At 43.0% G+C, this 13,106-nt stretch overlaps 1 protein-coding gene across 4 annotated transcripts in view; it reads right to left on the reverse strand.

Annotated features, from left to right (window-relative positions):
- Positions 1-2,816: 2,816 nt before the first annotated feature.
- Positions 2,817-13,106, reverse strand: part of LOC134360225 (testis-expressed protein 47) — a 67,827-nt gene continuing 57,537 nt past the window's right edge. For 3 of the 4 annotated variants that reach the window (XM_063074306.1, XM_063074305.1, XM_063074303.1), the window contains 2 exons: positions 7,934-8,097; positions 2,817-4,072 (listed from right to left, as the gene is read on the reverse strand). In XM_063074306.1, the coding sequence (XP_062930376.1) occupies positions 3,895-4,072; positions 7,934-8,097 (342 nt within the window). In that variant the 3' untranslated portion in view covers positions 2,817-3,894. The remainder of the gene's footprint in view (positions 4,073-7,933; positions 8,098-13,106) is intronic. The other variant, XM_063074304.1, reaches the window with a different exon arrangement.

Here is a 13,106-nt window from a genome sequence, read left to right on the forward strand (position 1 = left end):
TGTCAGTCAAGCATAGTGGCCTCACTATTTAAGAGACTACTTTATGCACACAGTTTACGTGCCATTATCTTCTGCCTACTACATTTCCACAACAAATAAATCTGCTTTTATTAGAATAATTTGATGTAGTTTGCTGAATCGGTTTTCTCCATTTTTTAAATGAGTAAATTTTCAGAGCTGGGAGCGTTTCTTTCTGTGTGATAAACTGGTTGATATTATGTGGTAGCTATGGTCACCACTTCCACCTCATTTGGAGGTTGTCTCTAAAAATCTGTTTTTCTTAGGAGGCAGTGATCTCACAGATCTCTCAAAGTTTCCAGCTGCAAAGTTGAAAAATAACATGCAGTTTCACCTGTCATTATATTCTGGTAAGATGGTGAAGGGCTTGGACACAGCGGACTCAACAGGGACACCCAAAGGCATTAGTGTCTTTTCTTAACATCATACATACGATTGCAAACTGCTGGATATTAAGAACTTCAAGTTCCGTAGGTCTACCCTATCAGTGAGTTTCTCATGGGCAGAGGAGTTAGACTTAGTGCATACCTTGTAGAGAGACGTCGGAGTCGGTGTGCAAGAGCAGAATGCAATCTAAGAGTGAAATACAATCTAAGGGCGAGCGATTGTCTTAGTCGCTTTTCTTGTGACGCAAGACCCTGTTGAACATTGGTAATCTGGAATGCCGCAAGTCTGGTTTATTGGCAGGACTGATGGTGGGGGAGCTGCATGGCCTTGGTTGTAGAGGAGAGTAGGCCTCATGCCGTGGTGTTGCCTGGTGCAGCAACACAGGAGAGAGGACGCTGGAGGCTGTGTGGTGCTGCCTTCCATTGTTCGCTGGGCGGAAGACAAGCTGGATTGTGTTTGTCTGCAGATGGCTGGGTGCTTGCTCTTGCCAACAACATCCACGGACTCAGGGACTTGGGCTATACTAAATATTTTTTGTATAACTGTACGTTTACTGCTTCCTTATATCTGCTATATGTGCCCTGTACTATGTAGGACTGTTGGTACTCTGTTTGCACCTTGGCTGTTTCATTTGCCTGTCTTCACGGGTGTTCGTGTAGAGCTGAATAACATTAAAGTTGAACATGATGTTCCCTAACCAATGTTATTTCCACTTATTAGCCAATCACTTATTATAGTGAAATCGTGTTGTATGCAAAATGGCATCAAGCAATGCGGTAACTGGTTTCCCTCAGGTTGTGAAACGTAGATTATGAGTGCAAACTCTTTGTACTAAAAGAAATAGACACGCTGGTTTCACATCTTAATGCAGGTTTAGCCTAAATACATTTTCAAAGTCTAAATTCCTGACTAAACTCCACCACGGACAGTTCCAAGCCCGGCTGCGAAAGATGGAGGGCTAGGCATGGGGCTGCAACCCCATCTTTTTAAAGATGCAAACAGAAGCTCTGAAGGTCTCTTTCCTAACAGAGGAAAGATCTTCGCCAGGAAGACATATGAAGTTACGTGGTGAAAGCTGAAGCCACAGGGCCGACCGACCTTCTATTGGCCCAGGACTGAGGACACTGCTGAGCTGCTGTCAGGGGCCTATGGCTCAGTAGGGGTGATGACCTTAATAAGAGGAAGAAATCAATAACTATGTGGCTTCATGCCTTATTTGACCCCAACATTACTTTTTTAAAATTTGTATGCCCAAATGCCTTCATTGCCTCGCTCCTCTTTCAATGCAAATCAAATACCATTCAATTGGAATGTCTTCCTAATCCATCTATCCAGAAAAATCATACAATTCCCCCTATTTTTAGCAGAGTGGTTTAGATAAAGTAACTAATAATGTGAGAAAAAAAAACACAAGCGGACAATTCCATGTGAATAGTGTAAGCGTTCAACTATTTCAGTCGTGCTGTATAATCTCACCTTGGTGTGCCGATGGTCCACGGATGAATGCATACATGCAGAGTATAGGAGATGGCTAGCAGCTTACAGTGTTGTTGACAATGATAACTTATAAATTATCTATAAGTTATATAAGTTTAGTGTGAGCACGTGGCCAAGTGGTTAAGGCATTGGACTAGCTACCTGAAGGTCGTGAGTTCGAGCCCCAGCCGTGGGAACGTGTTGTGTCCTTGAGCAAGGCACTTAATCACACATTGCTCTGCGACGACACTGGTGCCAAGCTGTATGGGTCCTAATGCCCTTCCCTTGGACAACATTGGTGTCGTGGAGAGGGGAGACTTGCAGCATGGGCAACTGCTGGTCTTCCATGCAACCTTGCCCAGGCCTGCGCCCTGGAGAGTGAAGACTTTCCAAGCGCAGATCCATGGTCTCGCAAGGCTAACGGATGCCGTTATCTATAAGATGACCTTCCAATATACGGCAAGGTGCCATGAAGGAATTACAATTTAATTGTACAAAAATTGGTTTTCCTGCAGAATGGAAGACATGCACAAAAGTGACTGGAGGTCAATCAATAGCTTTAGCTCATGCTGTGCAGTTGCAAAAACAGGATCTTTGGGAGGCAACAAACTTTAAATATGAAAACCACCAAAATGTCCTCAATGAACCAAGTGCTAGATGCTGGCCTGGGAGATTTGTACTTCCACTTCAAGTCTGCTTCAGGCCATATCTCTCACTCCACTCAGTTGCATGCCTGTATACGGTGCCCAACAGAGTAGCATAGCCTTGAAGAGAATCCAGAGCAATACACAGGTCAATGAGTCTCTTTGAACTTGTGTCTGGTTTGACCTAGTGTGGGATTGCCAAAGCCATTCATTTGAATGTGGTTCTCTACTGCCGAATAGGAAGATAAGTAATTTTTTTTGTTCTTAATTTAATATCTTTAATGATTTATATATGATTTCATGTTCAAAGGTTCATTTATTATCAAAGGGTACAACTCTGAAATTCTTCTACTCCGGATAGTCATGAAACCAGGAAAGAAATAAAATGGCAGCAGAATCATTACCCCCCAAATCCCGCCCACCTTGCACCAAAAAAAAGCCAAACAAAAATGGAACAGGCACATCAGCCCCCAAATCCCCACCTCCACACACAAAAAAATGAGAAAGATCAGGTGAAAAAGCAGAGAATACAAAATCTATAACACTGAAAAATGTCTACAGTCCAAGTCCACATCCAAAATGCAGAAAACCTGGGGAACATTCTCTGAGCACAGTGGCAGGCTCTCAAGGTGCAGAGCGAATTCCAGCAATCAAAAGGCAAGCAGCCAGCACTGACCCTCCACATTCGCCTCGATGTGTCAAACTCCATCGTTGCTTTGATCGGGCAACAATGGAAGCTATAATCGGTGAAATGGAGAGGAACAATGGCTTGCACCCTTTCCCGCAGCCTTCTTGCCATGAAGTTCGCGCATGCTGCCTCTGTCTCCTGGAAACCTCTCAGAGACTGCAGAGTGTTGAAACACCTAAACGATCTCCAAAAAGTCTGCATACGCCTCATTGCTTCAATCTCCCTTATTGCTTTAAAAGGCGAACAATGGAAGTTTTATTTGGCAAAATGGAGTCAAACATCAGACCGTGCCACGTCCTGCAGCCTGCCCCCGCACGCCACCTCTGCCTCATGGAATCCTCTCCGAAATTGCAGAGCGCTGCAACACTCAAACAATCCCCAAACTGCAAATTACAGGCTCCAACAGTTCCAGAATTACACTCAAGAGGAAAAGCAAATGTAGAAGACACTAAAGAAGTGAACTACATGGCTTCATGATCTATCAGGATGTCGACCGAAGGAGTATTGTACGCAGGCAACATCTTGACCAGAAATCTTGATTCTTGATGTTCCTCATTAATTTTACTCTTATTAACTTTTAAAATATTTTTCTCTAACTTACTGATATCAAATTTAATAGTTCTTAAACACCTCTGAATGTTAGCAATCATAGAATCTCTACAAATATGTTTACACCCAATATTATCTTAATTTTTTTTCATAACAATTCTTGGAATGCATTGCATTTCTTGAGAGCACTACCATAAAACAAAAATTAAATATCACTCTTTCTCTGAAGGAGGAAATTGCCCATATCTTCACAAGCTCCATTACTTTCTTTTGGCAGGCAGTAAATGTTCTGGTGTTGGCCATACAAGTTCTGGAAAAGAAGCATATCTACATTAGAAAGCAATGCTTTATTATATCATATGTTATTAAGCTAATGTTGTTTAGTCTTTTACCTTCTCTCTTGCAACTGGATGAAAGTAAAAGTAAGTGATCCAGTTGCACAAAGTTTAACATAAAATAAGATTACAATCAGGTTAAAAGATACCTGTCAACAGAGAAATCTGATAATAGGAATGCAGTTTTAGTTGGTATGGGCCTGTTCTTTTTTCTTAGAAAATGTTCCCATTGGAAATCTACCCATGTTGTTAACAGGCTGTCCGAAAGCAAACGGTCATCATTTTAAAGCTATGTCAAATGCCCAATCCGTCAGCATGTCTAAATGTGATTCTTGCGTTCTACTGATGGTGCTTCAATGAATGGTAGGAGACGGGGAGAAGCAAGCCAGTGCCATGTGGCTGCATGCCACATCCTGGCAGGGAAGAAACATCTGAAAGCAAATCATCCCTAACATGACTGCATTGAAAGAAGATTGGGAGCAGATGATGTGCTTGCCTGGTCAGCAGAGGAAATGACTTTAAAATAACAAACAGTTTATTTATTGCATTGTAAATCAATGCAAGACTCACTTCACTGGAGCTCTGTTATAGAACATCTAATATTTAGTAGTGAGGATCTAAAGATGACATATTCTGAGATAATTTGAATTGATCACAATTAACTCTAATGATATGAACAATGAAAACAGGGAGTAATGTGTATTTTGGTAGGCTCACAGTAGTTTCCATCTGTTTAAGCATCGATTTTAAAACATTTTTACATAATTCTCTGAGTTTGGAAACCAGCTCTAAAATGTAAAGCTACCAACTTTCGTATTTTTAAATGCATCAATATTAATTTTCAGTAAAAGTGGAGGAGTTTTGATTAGTTGGCACTGAAAATTGTCTCAAAAATTAAACTTTGGATATTCAGGGAAATATAGTGCAGCTGAACTGAATGCAATGAGTAATTACAGTCAGTCCGTGCTGTCAGCTGTGTCAAACAATAAGGTCTCTGCTCTGCAAGAGGGAAAACCATTTGAAAAGCTAATTCTGAAAGGACATCCGTAGTTTCTGAATATAAAGATACTCCCTTTTTGTCTGTAATCACCACCATTCATTGAGCCCTTGCATCATTATAGCCAAACATCAGTGTCCTTGTTGTGAAATGCTCTAAGTGAGGGTTTCTGGTTTGTGGCAGCTGCCTGGTAAGCAAACAATTGTGAAGCTTCTATTAAATCTTTAAAGCAAATCACTATTATCCCTGTTTTGTTGCTGCCTCCCACTTGCGCCGTCCGCTTCCTGCCGGGACAGTCTGGGCTCGTGATTATACCCTCACTGTCATCAATACCGTTGTTTCTCTGCTGACGGAAGCACACCAGCTGCAATAGTTGGAGCTTCTGGCCCAGTTTTGCTTTCCAAAATGAGTTTTTTTGTAAAAGAGCCAATGAAACATCAAGCACAGGCTTTAAGCTCTGCGGGCTTCCCTGGTTGCAGCCTGAACTGGGTGCACAGTGAAAGAAACCTACTACAATAACAGTATTGAGAATGGGCTCGGCATAATCCTCTAGGTACACTCAGAGGCCACTGTATCCGGCACAGAGGGTATGTTCATTAACTACTGCTGCTGTAGCCCATCCACTTCAAGGTTTGACATGTCGTGCATTCAGAGATGCTCTTCGGCACACCACTGTTATTACGTGTGTGTTCTTTGAATGAATGTCTGGCCATTCTCCTCTGACCTCTCTCGTTAACAAGGTGTTTTTACCCACAGACCGGCCATCCACTGGATGTTTTACTTTCGCACCATTCTCTATAAATTCTAGGGACTGCTGTACACGAAAATCCCAGAAAATCAACAGTTTCTGAAATACTCCAACCACCCCTGTCTGGCACCAGCAATCACTCCACAGTCAAAGTCACTTAGATCACATTTCTTCCCCATTCTGATGATCAGTCTGAACAACAACTGAACCTCTTGTTCATGTCTGCATGCTTTTATGCACTGAGTTGATGCTGCCCGATTGATTGATCATATATTAATGAACAGGTGCACAGTTGTACACAATAAAGTGGCCAATGAGTGTATGTTACATATGCTTAATATTTTATGTTAAACCTCATTACTGTCATTAATACACTGTTACTTCAACATGCAAAATTAAGATCTTCAAAAACTGAATTAAAAGGTGGGGAGAGGGAAAGGGGGCTAGCTGGAAGGTAATAGGGGAAGCCAGCTGGGTGGGAAAGGCCAAGGGCTGGAGAAGACGGAATCTGATGGGAGAGGAGAGTGGACCATATGAGAAAGGGAAGGAGGAGGTGACCCAGGGGAAGTAGTAGGCAGGTGAGAAGAGGTAAAAGGTCAGAGTGGGGAATAGAGGAAGAGGGGTGGGGAAAAATTTGTTTGCCGGATGGAGAAAGCTATATTCATGCCATCAGGTTGGAGGCTACCCAGAAAGAATATAAGGTGTTGCTCCTCCACCCTGGGGGTGGCCTCATCTTGACACGAGAAGGAGCCATGGACTGACACATCAGAACAGAAATGGGAATTAAAACATTTGGTCAACAGGAAGTCCCACTTGTGCTGGATAATGTGGACGCAGACGACAAAACGGTCTCCCAATTTACGCCCATTCCAGGTCCTCCTTCTTTAAACGACAGGGTTTCTCTTCCTCCACCATTGACACTAGCCTCACCCACATCTCCTCTATTTCCCAAACATCTGCACTCACACCATCTTCCCACCACCTTAACAGTGACAGAGTTCCTCTTGTCCTTACCTAGCAAACCATCAACCTCCGTATCCAGCACATTACCTTCCGCAACTTCCGCCATCTCCAAAGGGATCCTGCCACGAAATATATCTTTACCTATCCCCCTCCCCCAACTCCACTTACCACAGGGATCGCTCCCTCTGCGATTCCCTTGCCCATTCGTCCCTCTCCACTAACCTTCCTCCCTGCACTTATCCCTGTAGGCAGCCTAAGTGCTACATCTGTCCATACACCTCCTCCCTCACCTCCATTCAGGACCCAAGGCAGTCCTTTTAGGTGAGGCAATACTTCACCAGCAAATCGGCTGGGGTCATCTATTGATTCAGGTGCTCTCAATGTGGCCTCCTCGACACTGGTGAAACCGGTCATAAATTGGGAGATCACTTCGTTGAGCACCTCTGCACCATCTGCCACAAGCGAGACTTCCCAGTGACCAAACATTTTAACTCTAATTCTCATTCCCCTCCGTTTATCCCCCACTCTGACCTCTTATCTCTTTTCACCTGGCTATTACTTTCCCCGGGTCCCCTTCTTCCCTTTCTCTGCTCCTATCAGATTCCTCCTTCTCCAGCCCTTGATCTTTCCCACCCACCTGTCTTCACCTATCACCTTCCAGCTAGCCTCGTTCCCCTCCCCACCACCATTTTATATTGGCATCTTCCTCCTTCCTTCTCAGTCCTGAAGAAGGACCTCAGCCCAAGACGTCGACTATCTGTTCATTTCCATAAAAGCTGCCTAACCTGCTGAGTTCCTCCAGCATTTTATGTGTATTGCTCAGATAGATGGGATTTGGCAGATGATCAGGTCCGCATAGACTAGATGGGCCAAATGGCCTGTTTCTGCACTGTTGTACTCTATGACTTTATAAACCACTCACTGAAGTATTCATGCATTATGGATTTGTAACTGATACTTGTAAAATAATTAAGTTTTTTAAAGCTAAATCTGAAGCAAATTTTGTACAAGAGAAACCTTTCCTATATTTGTTTTATATTAATGATTATTCTCCCTAGTGGTATAAAAAGTGTCAAATGTACTGTGATAAGAATGGTCAAGTCACTTGACTTCCGGAAATCTTATTACCTACCCGAGTCCGTTGTTCTCTTTAATGGAGCACTGTAATTGTGCAGAAATTGGGCAGATGTTAAAAGTTGCCTAGATTCCACAAGACGAGCAATCAGATTCTGAGGAATAATCAGCTCTGGGGCATCATCCAGCACAGAATCGTTTGGCTTGTTGGGGGATTCCTGCACAGAGGAATAAAAGAATGTAAATGAGAGGCAAAATGGTAAAAGATAGGCAGTGCATCGAAAGTGCTCCCTCCAGATATCGAGTGAGTGATAAAGGCAGCTTTTAAGGTTACCTTCAGAAACCTCAATCTCCAAATTATTTGCCAGCATTATAATTCCAAATCAAAATAGCAAGAAATCTCAGATTTGAGCTGATCTAAGGAGGCAACATACAACAGTAACTTTGTACAGCATTTTTCACTTAGAATAACTAGTTGCTTTACAAAAATTACAATCAAAATGTCTGGAGTTTATGTATACTACTTTGTTCAAAACATGTTAATGTCTCTACTAAATGGATAAATGGAGTAACTTTAGACAAAACCTGTGGCTAATTTTCTGTGTCGGGGAAACTCATTAACCCAATACAGTCCTTCACCAACAAATATAGCCAGAAGTGCTGCCTGTGACCCACCCATTTCTGTATATACCTGGTCCAGATACTAGTGCATTGGGCCTGGACATCCATGACTCCAAGGGCACTGACTCAGCAAGGGCAGGACTTCTGTCAATGCAGTGTAGAGGACAAGCCCATGAAATTATTGATAGCTGGCTAAAGACCGTTCCCAACACTTCATGCCTGTAAAGGCTGTGAGAAATTTTTAAATAGCATTTAAATGCCCTTGACATTTAGAGCTATGAACAAATTAATGACATTTACGTAAATAATTAAATGTTTAAAACTATGGATTACTTGTGGAATAAGTAAAATTAACTAAAATCATCCAAAACATATTAATAATTGAACATATTATGAAGAGAAGTCATGCTTTGTAGTGTTTTACATTCCTCTTTGTTTCTTTTATCTTTGGCTTGACATAGAACATAAACCAGTCCAGCACATTAAAGTCTCTTCAGCCCATGATGCTGTGCCAAACATTTAACCTACTCCACAGTTAATCTGCCCCTTCCCTCCCACGTAGCGTCCCATTTTTCTTTCATCTATGTGCCTACGTGTCATTTAGGCTCCATGTCATTTAGAGTCCCTCTTCCACCATCCCTAGCAAAACATTCCATTCTCCCCCCACTATCAGTAAAAAACATTCCTGACATTCCCTCTATATTTTCCTCCAATCAATTTAAAAGTAATCCACTCATGTTGGCCACTGCAACCCAGGGAAAAAGTCACTGTCTGTGTCTCTTATCATCTTGTACACTTATATCAAGTCACCTCTTATTTTCCTTCTGTCCAAAGGGAAAGGCCTGGCTCGCTCAACCTATCCTCATAAGATATGCTCGCTAATCCATGTAGCATCCATGTAAGTATCCTCTGGGCCCTCGCTAAAGCTTCTACAACCTTCCTATAATGAGGCAACTAGAACTGAACACAATACTCTGCGAGTGGTCTAATCGGAGTTTTATAGAGCTGCGATATAACCTCACGACTCTTGCATTCAATCCTCTGACTAATGAAGGCCAACACACCATATGCCTTCTTAACCACCCTGTCAACATGGGCAGCAGCTTTAAGTGATCTATGGACATGAACCCCAAGATCCCTCTATTCCTCCACGCTGCTAAGAATCCTGCCAGTAACCTTCTACTCTGCCTCAAGTTCAACCTTTTGAAGTGTATCACTTCACATTTTTCTGGATGAAACTCCATCTCCCACTTCTCAGTCCAGTTCATTTTTCATTGATTCTATTTTATTACTCTGTTCTACTGCGAATGTCTGCAAGAAAATTAATCTTAAACTCCTATATGTGACATATACTGTACCTACTTTTATAATAAATTTACTTTGAACTTTAAATAGTTCTGCATCTTGTCAATGACAAACTTCTATTCTACCTGCAACACCTCCAGTCTTCTTGTCTTCTGCAAACATAGTAAGCCACCTTTCCACTTCCTCATCCAAGACAATTTTAAGAATCACAATGAACAGGAGCCTGGAGCAGATCCTCATGGAGCATAACTGTTCACTGACCTCTAAGCAGAATCCACTCCAACTACTACCACCTGCAATGAGCAAGCCCATTTCTGAATCAACACAGCCTAGCTTCCCTGGATTCCATGCTCCTGACCTCCTGAATGAGTCTACCATAGAGACTCTCGTCAAAACCCTTACTGAAATCCATATAGACAACATCACCTACTCTACCTTAATCAATTTGGAGGAAAATATAGGGGGGGTGTCAGAGGTAGTTTTTTGGTGGGTGCGTGAAACGCACTGCCAGGGGTAGAGATCACAGGCAGATACTAACAGGACTCATTGATAGGCACATGGGTGAACGAAAAATGGAAGGCAATGTGGGAGGGAAAGGTTAGATCGACTGTGGAGTAGTTCACGATGTCAACACAATATCGTGAGTAGAGGGCCCGTAGTGTGCGCTACTGTTCTATGTTCTCTAGCCGGTGTCTCCAGAATGATAGCAGGCTGTGGGGTGGAGGCATGGTAACTGACAATGGGAAATTACTCTTCCCTGCAGTCTGTGTGTTACCGATGTCTAGCTACTTGGAAATTGCACCCTCACTTGGAAGTGTGGAGGAGCAGAGGGATCTGGGGGAACTTGTCCACAAATCCCTGAAAGTTGCCTCACAGGTAGGTAGGGTAGTTAAGAGAGTTTATGGAGTGCTAACTTTCATAAGTCGAGGGATAGAGTTTAAGAGTCGTGGGGTAACAATGCAGCTCTATAAAACTCTGGTTAGGCCACACTTGGAGTACCTGCGTCCAGTTCTGGTCACCTCACTATAGGAAGGATGTGGAAGCATTGGAAAGGGTACAGAGGAGATTTACCAGGATGCTGCCTGATTTAGAGAGTATGCATTATGATCAGAGATTAAGGGAGCTAGGGCTTTACTCTCTGGAGAGAAAAAGGATGAGAGGAGACATGACAGAGGTGTACAAGATATTAAGAGAAATAGATTGAGTGGGTAGCCAGCGCCTCTTCCCCAGGGCACCACTGCTCAATACAAGAGGACATGGCTTTAAGGTAAGGGGTGGGAAGTTCAAGGGGGATATTAGAGGAAGGTTTTTTACTCAGAGAGTGGTTGGTGCGTGGAATGCACTGCCTGAGTCAGTGGTGGAGGCAGATACACTAGTGAAATTTAAGAGACTACTGGACAGGTATATGGAGGAATTTAAGGTGGAGGGGGTTATATGGAAGGCAGGGTTTAAGGGATGGCACAACACTGTGGGCTGAAGGGCCTGTACTGTTCAATGTTCTATGTTCTATTAAGGCTGAACACCTTCTCTTGTGCTGCACAGCCAAGTGGGGGATTTGATTACAATGCTAATACACTCTTTGGAACTCCAGAATTTGCAACTCAACATGTCTTTTCAGGTGGAAAGCACACTAATGGTGATGCATATTTGTTTTTAAACAGTTCGTGATTAACTTTGCTCTCTGATTTTGTGTTCATATATATTACACTAAATAAAATTCAACTTCTAGATGTACTGTATGTATTTATCTCTGGAGTTGATTTTTTAGATTATAAGTTTTTAAAGATCGGCTCCTTCTGTTTTGATTAATTTACAGTACTGGGCTCGATCCATAACATGGTCTGGAATCTAAAATGAGGATCAAGCATTTGGATTTGCTGTACGACCGTCAGATCAGCAGCAATGTGTCACTGCTTCGCTGGTGCAGCAGAACTAGAAATGAAAGTAATCTGTGATTAATCTATTATGCTTATGTATGATGGACATTTGTACATCTCCTTTCGATTTTGAAAACATGGCATATGTGGTTTTTGTCCATCGTGTCCAATGATGACAGGAAGACTGTACGGGAGAGTTTTTACAGTAGAAAAACTATTGCACTGGGGCAGTTTCATTCTCTCAACCTCAGAAGTCCAGGTCCAGTGGTACAAACAAGCATCACAAACTGGCGTCTTTCTCAGTTGCAGTGGATGACCATGACATCTTCTGTGCCTTGCCGTGCTCTTCGCTCTCCACAGAGTGTTGCAGAACTGCTATCCTGGGCACCGGATCTCACTGTAGATCCGATCCACCCTGTCCACCGGGGCTGGCTTCGCATGCTAGGACAGGCACATCCCTATCTCATCTGGCTGTGAGGCCGCCAGCTACCCTCACCTGCTTCAGCCCGCCCATTGAAGCGGTGTACCAGGGTGTGCCCGCTGTCACATGCAAACAGCTGAGGGCTGAGTGCCCAGTGGAGACCAAAGGTGAGTGAGCTGTCCAGAAATGGACACAACCAGCTCCTTCACCAGAGCTGCTACCCCTCCCTGGACATCCCATACCAAACACACATATGAAGCCACACTCAGGTTGGAGGAACAACACCTTATATTCCATCTGGGTAGCCTCCAACCTGATGGCATGAACATAGACTTCTCAAACTTCAGCTAATTCCCCACCTCCCCCTCATACCCCATCCATTATTTATTTTTATATATACACACACACACATTCTTTTTCTCTCTCTCCTTTTTCTCCCTCTGTCCCTCTCAATATACCCTTTGCCCATCCTCTGGGCTTTCCCCCCCCCTCCACTTTTTCTTTCTCCCTAGGCCTCCTGTCCCATGATCCTCTCATATCCCTTTTGCCAATCAACTGGCCAGCTCTTGGCTCCATCCTTCCCCCTCCTGTCTTCTCCTATCATTTCCGATCCCTCCCCCCACTTTCAAATCTCTTACTAACTCTTCTCTCAGTTAGTCCTGATGAAGGATCTCAGCCCGAAACGTCGACTGTACCTCTTCCTAGAGATGCTGCCTGGCCTGCTGCGTTCACCAGCAACTTTTATGTGTGTTGCTTGAAATTCCAGCATCTGCAGTTTTCCTCATGTTTGCATTTTAAAACCCCATACCAAAGCCTTCTTTAAAAGTCCGTAGATATATTTAATTTAAAAAATTTTGTCATAAAGAGAAAAAGGTAAGATTTCCATAAAGTTAGTAAAACTGCACTGCACCTGTCTATTATCAGACTGGTATATCATCACTCAAATAACACATTTAAAGAGAAACGCAAGAAGCTTGAGCAACACACACAAAATGCCAGAAGA

The sequence above is a fragment of the Mobula hypostoma genome, chromosome 22, assembly GCF_963921235.1.
Source record: "Mobula hypostoma chromosome 22, sMobHyp1.1, whole genome shotgun sequence".
NCBI lineage: Eukaryota > Metazoa > Chordata > Chondrichthyes > Myliobatiformes > Myliobatidae > Mobula > Mobula hypostoma.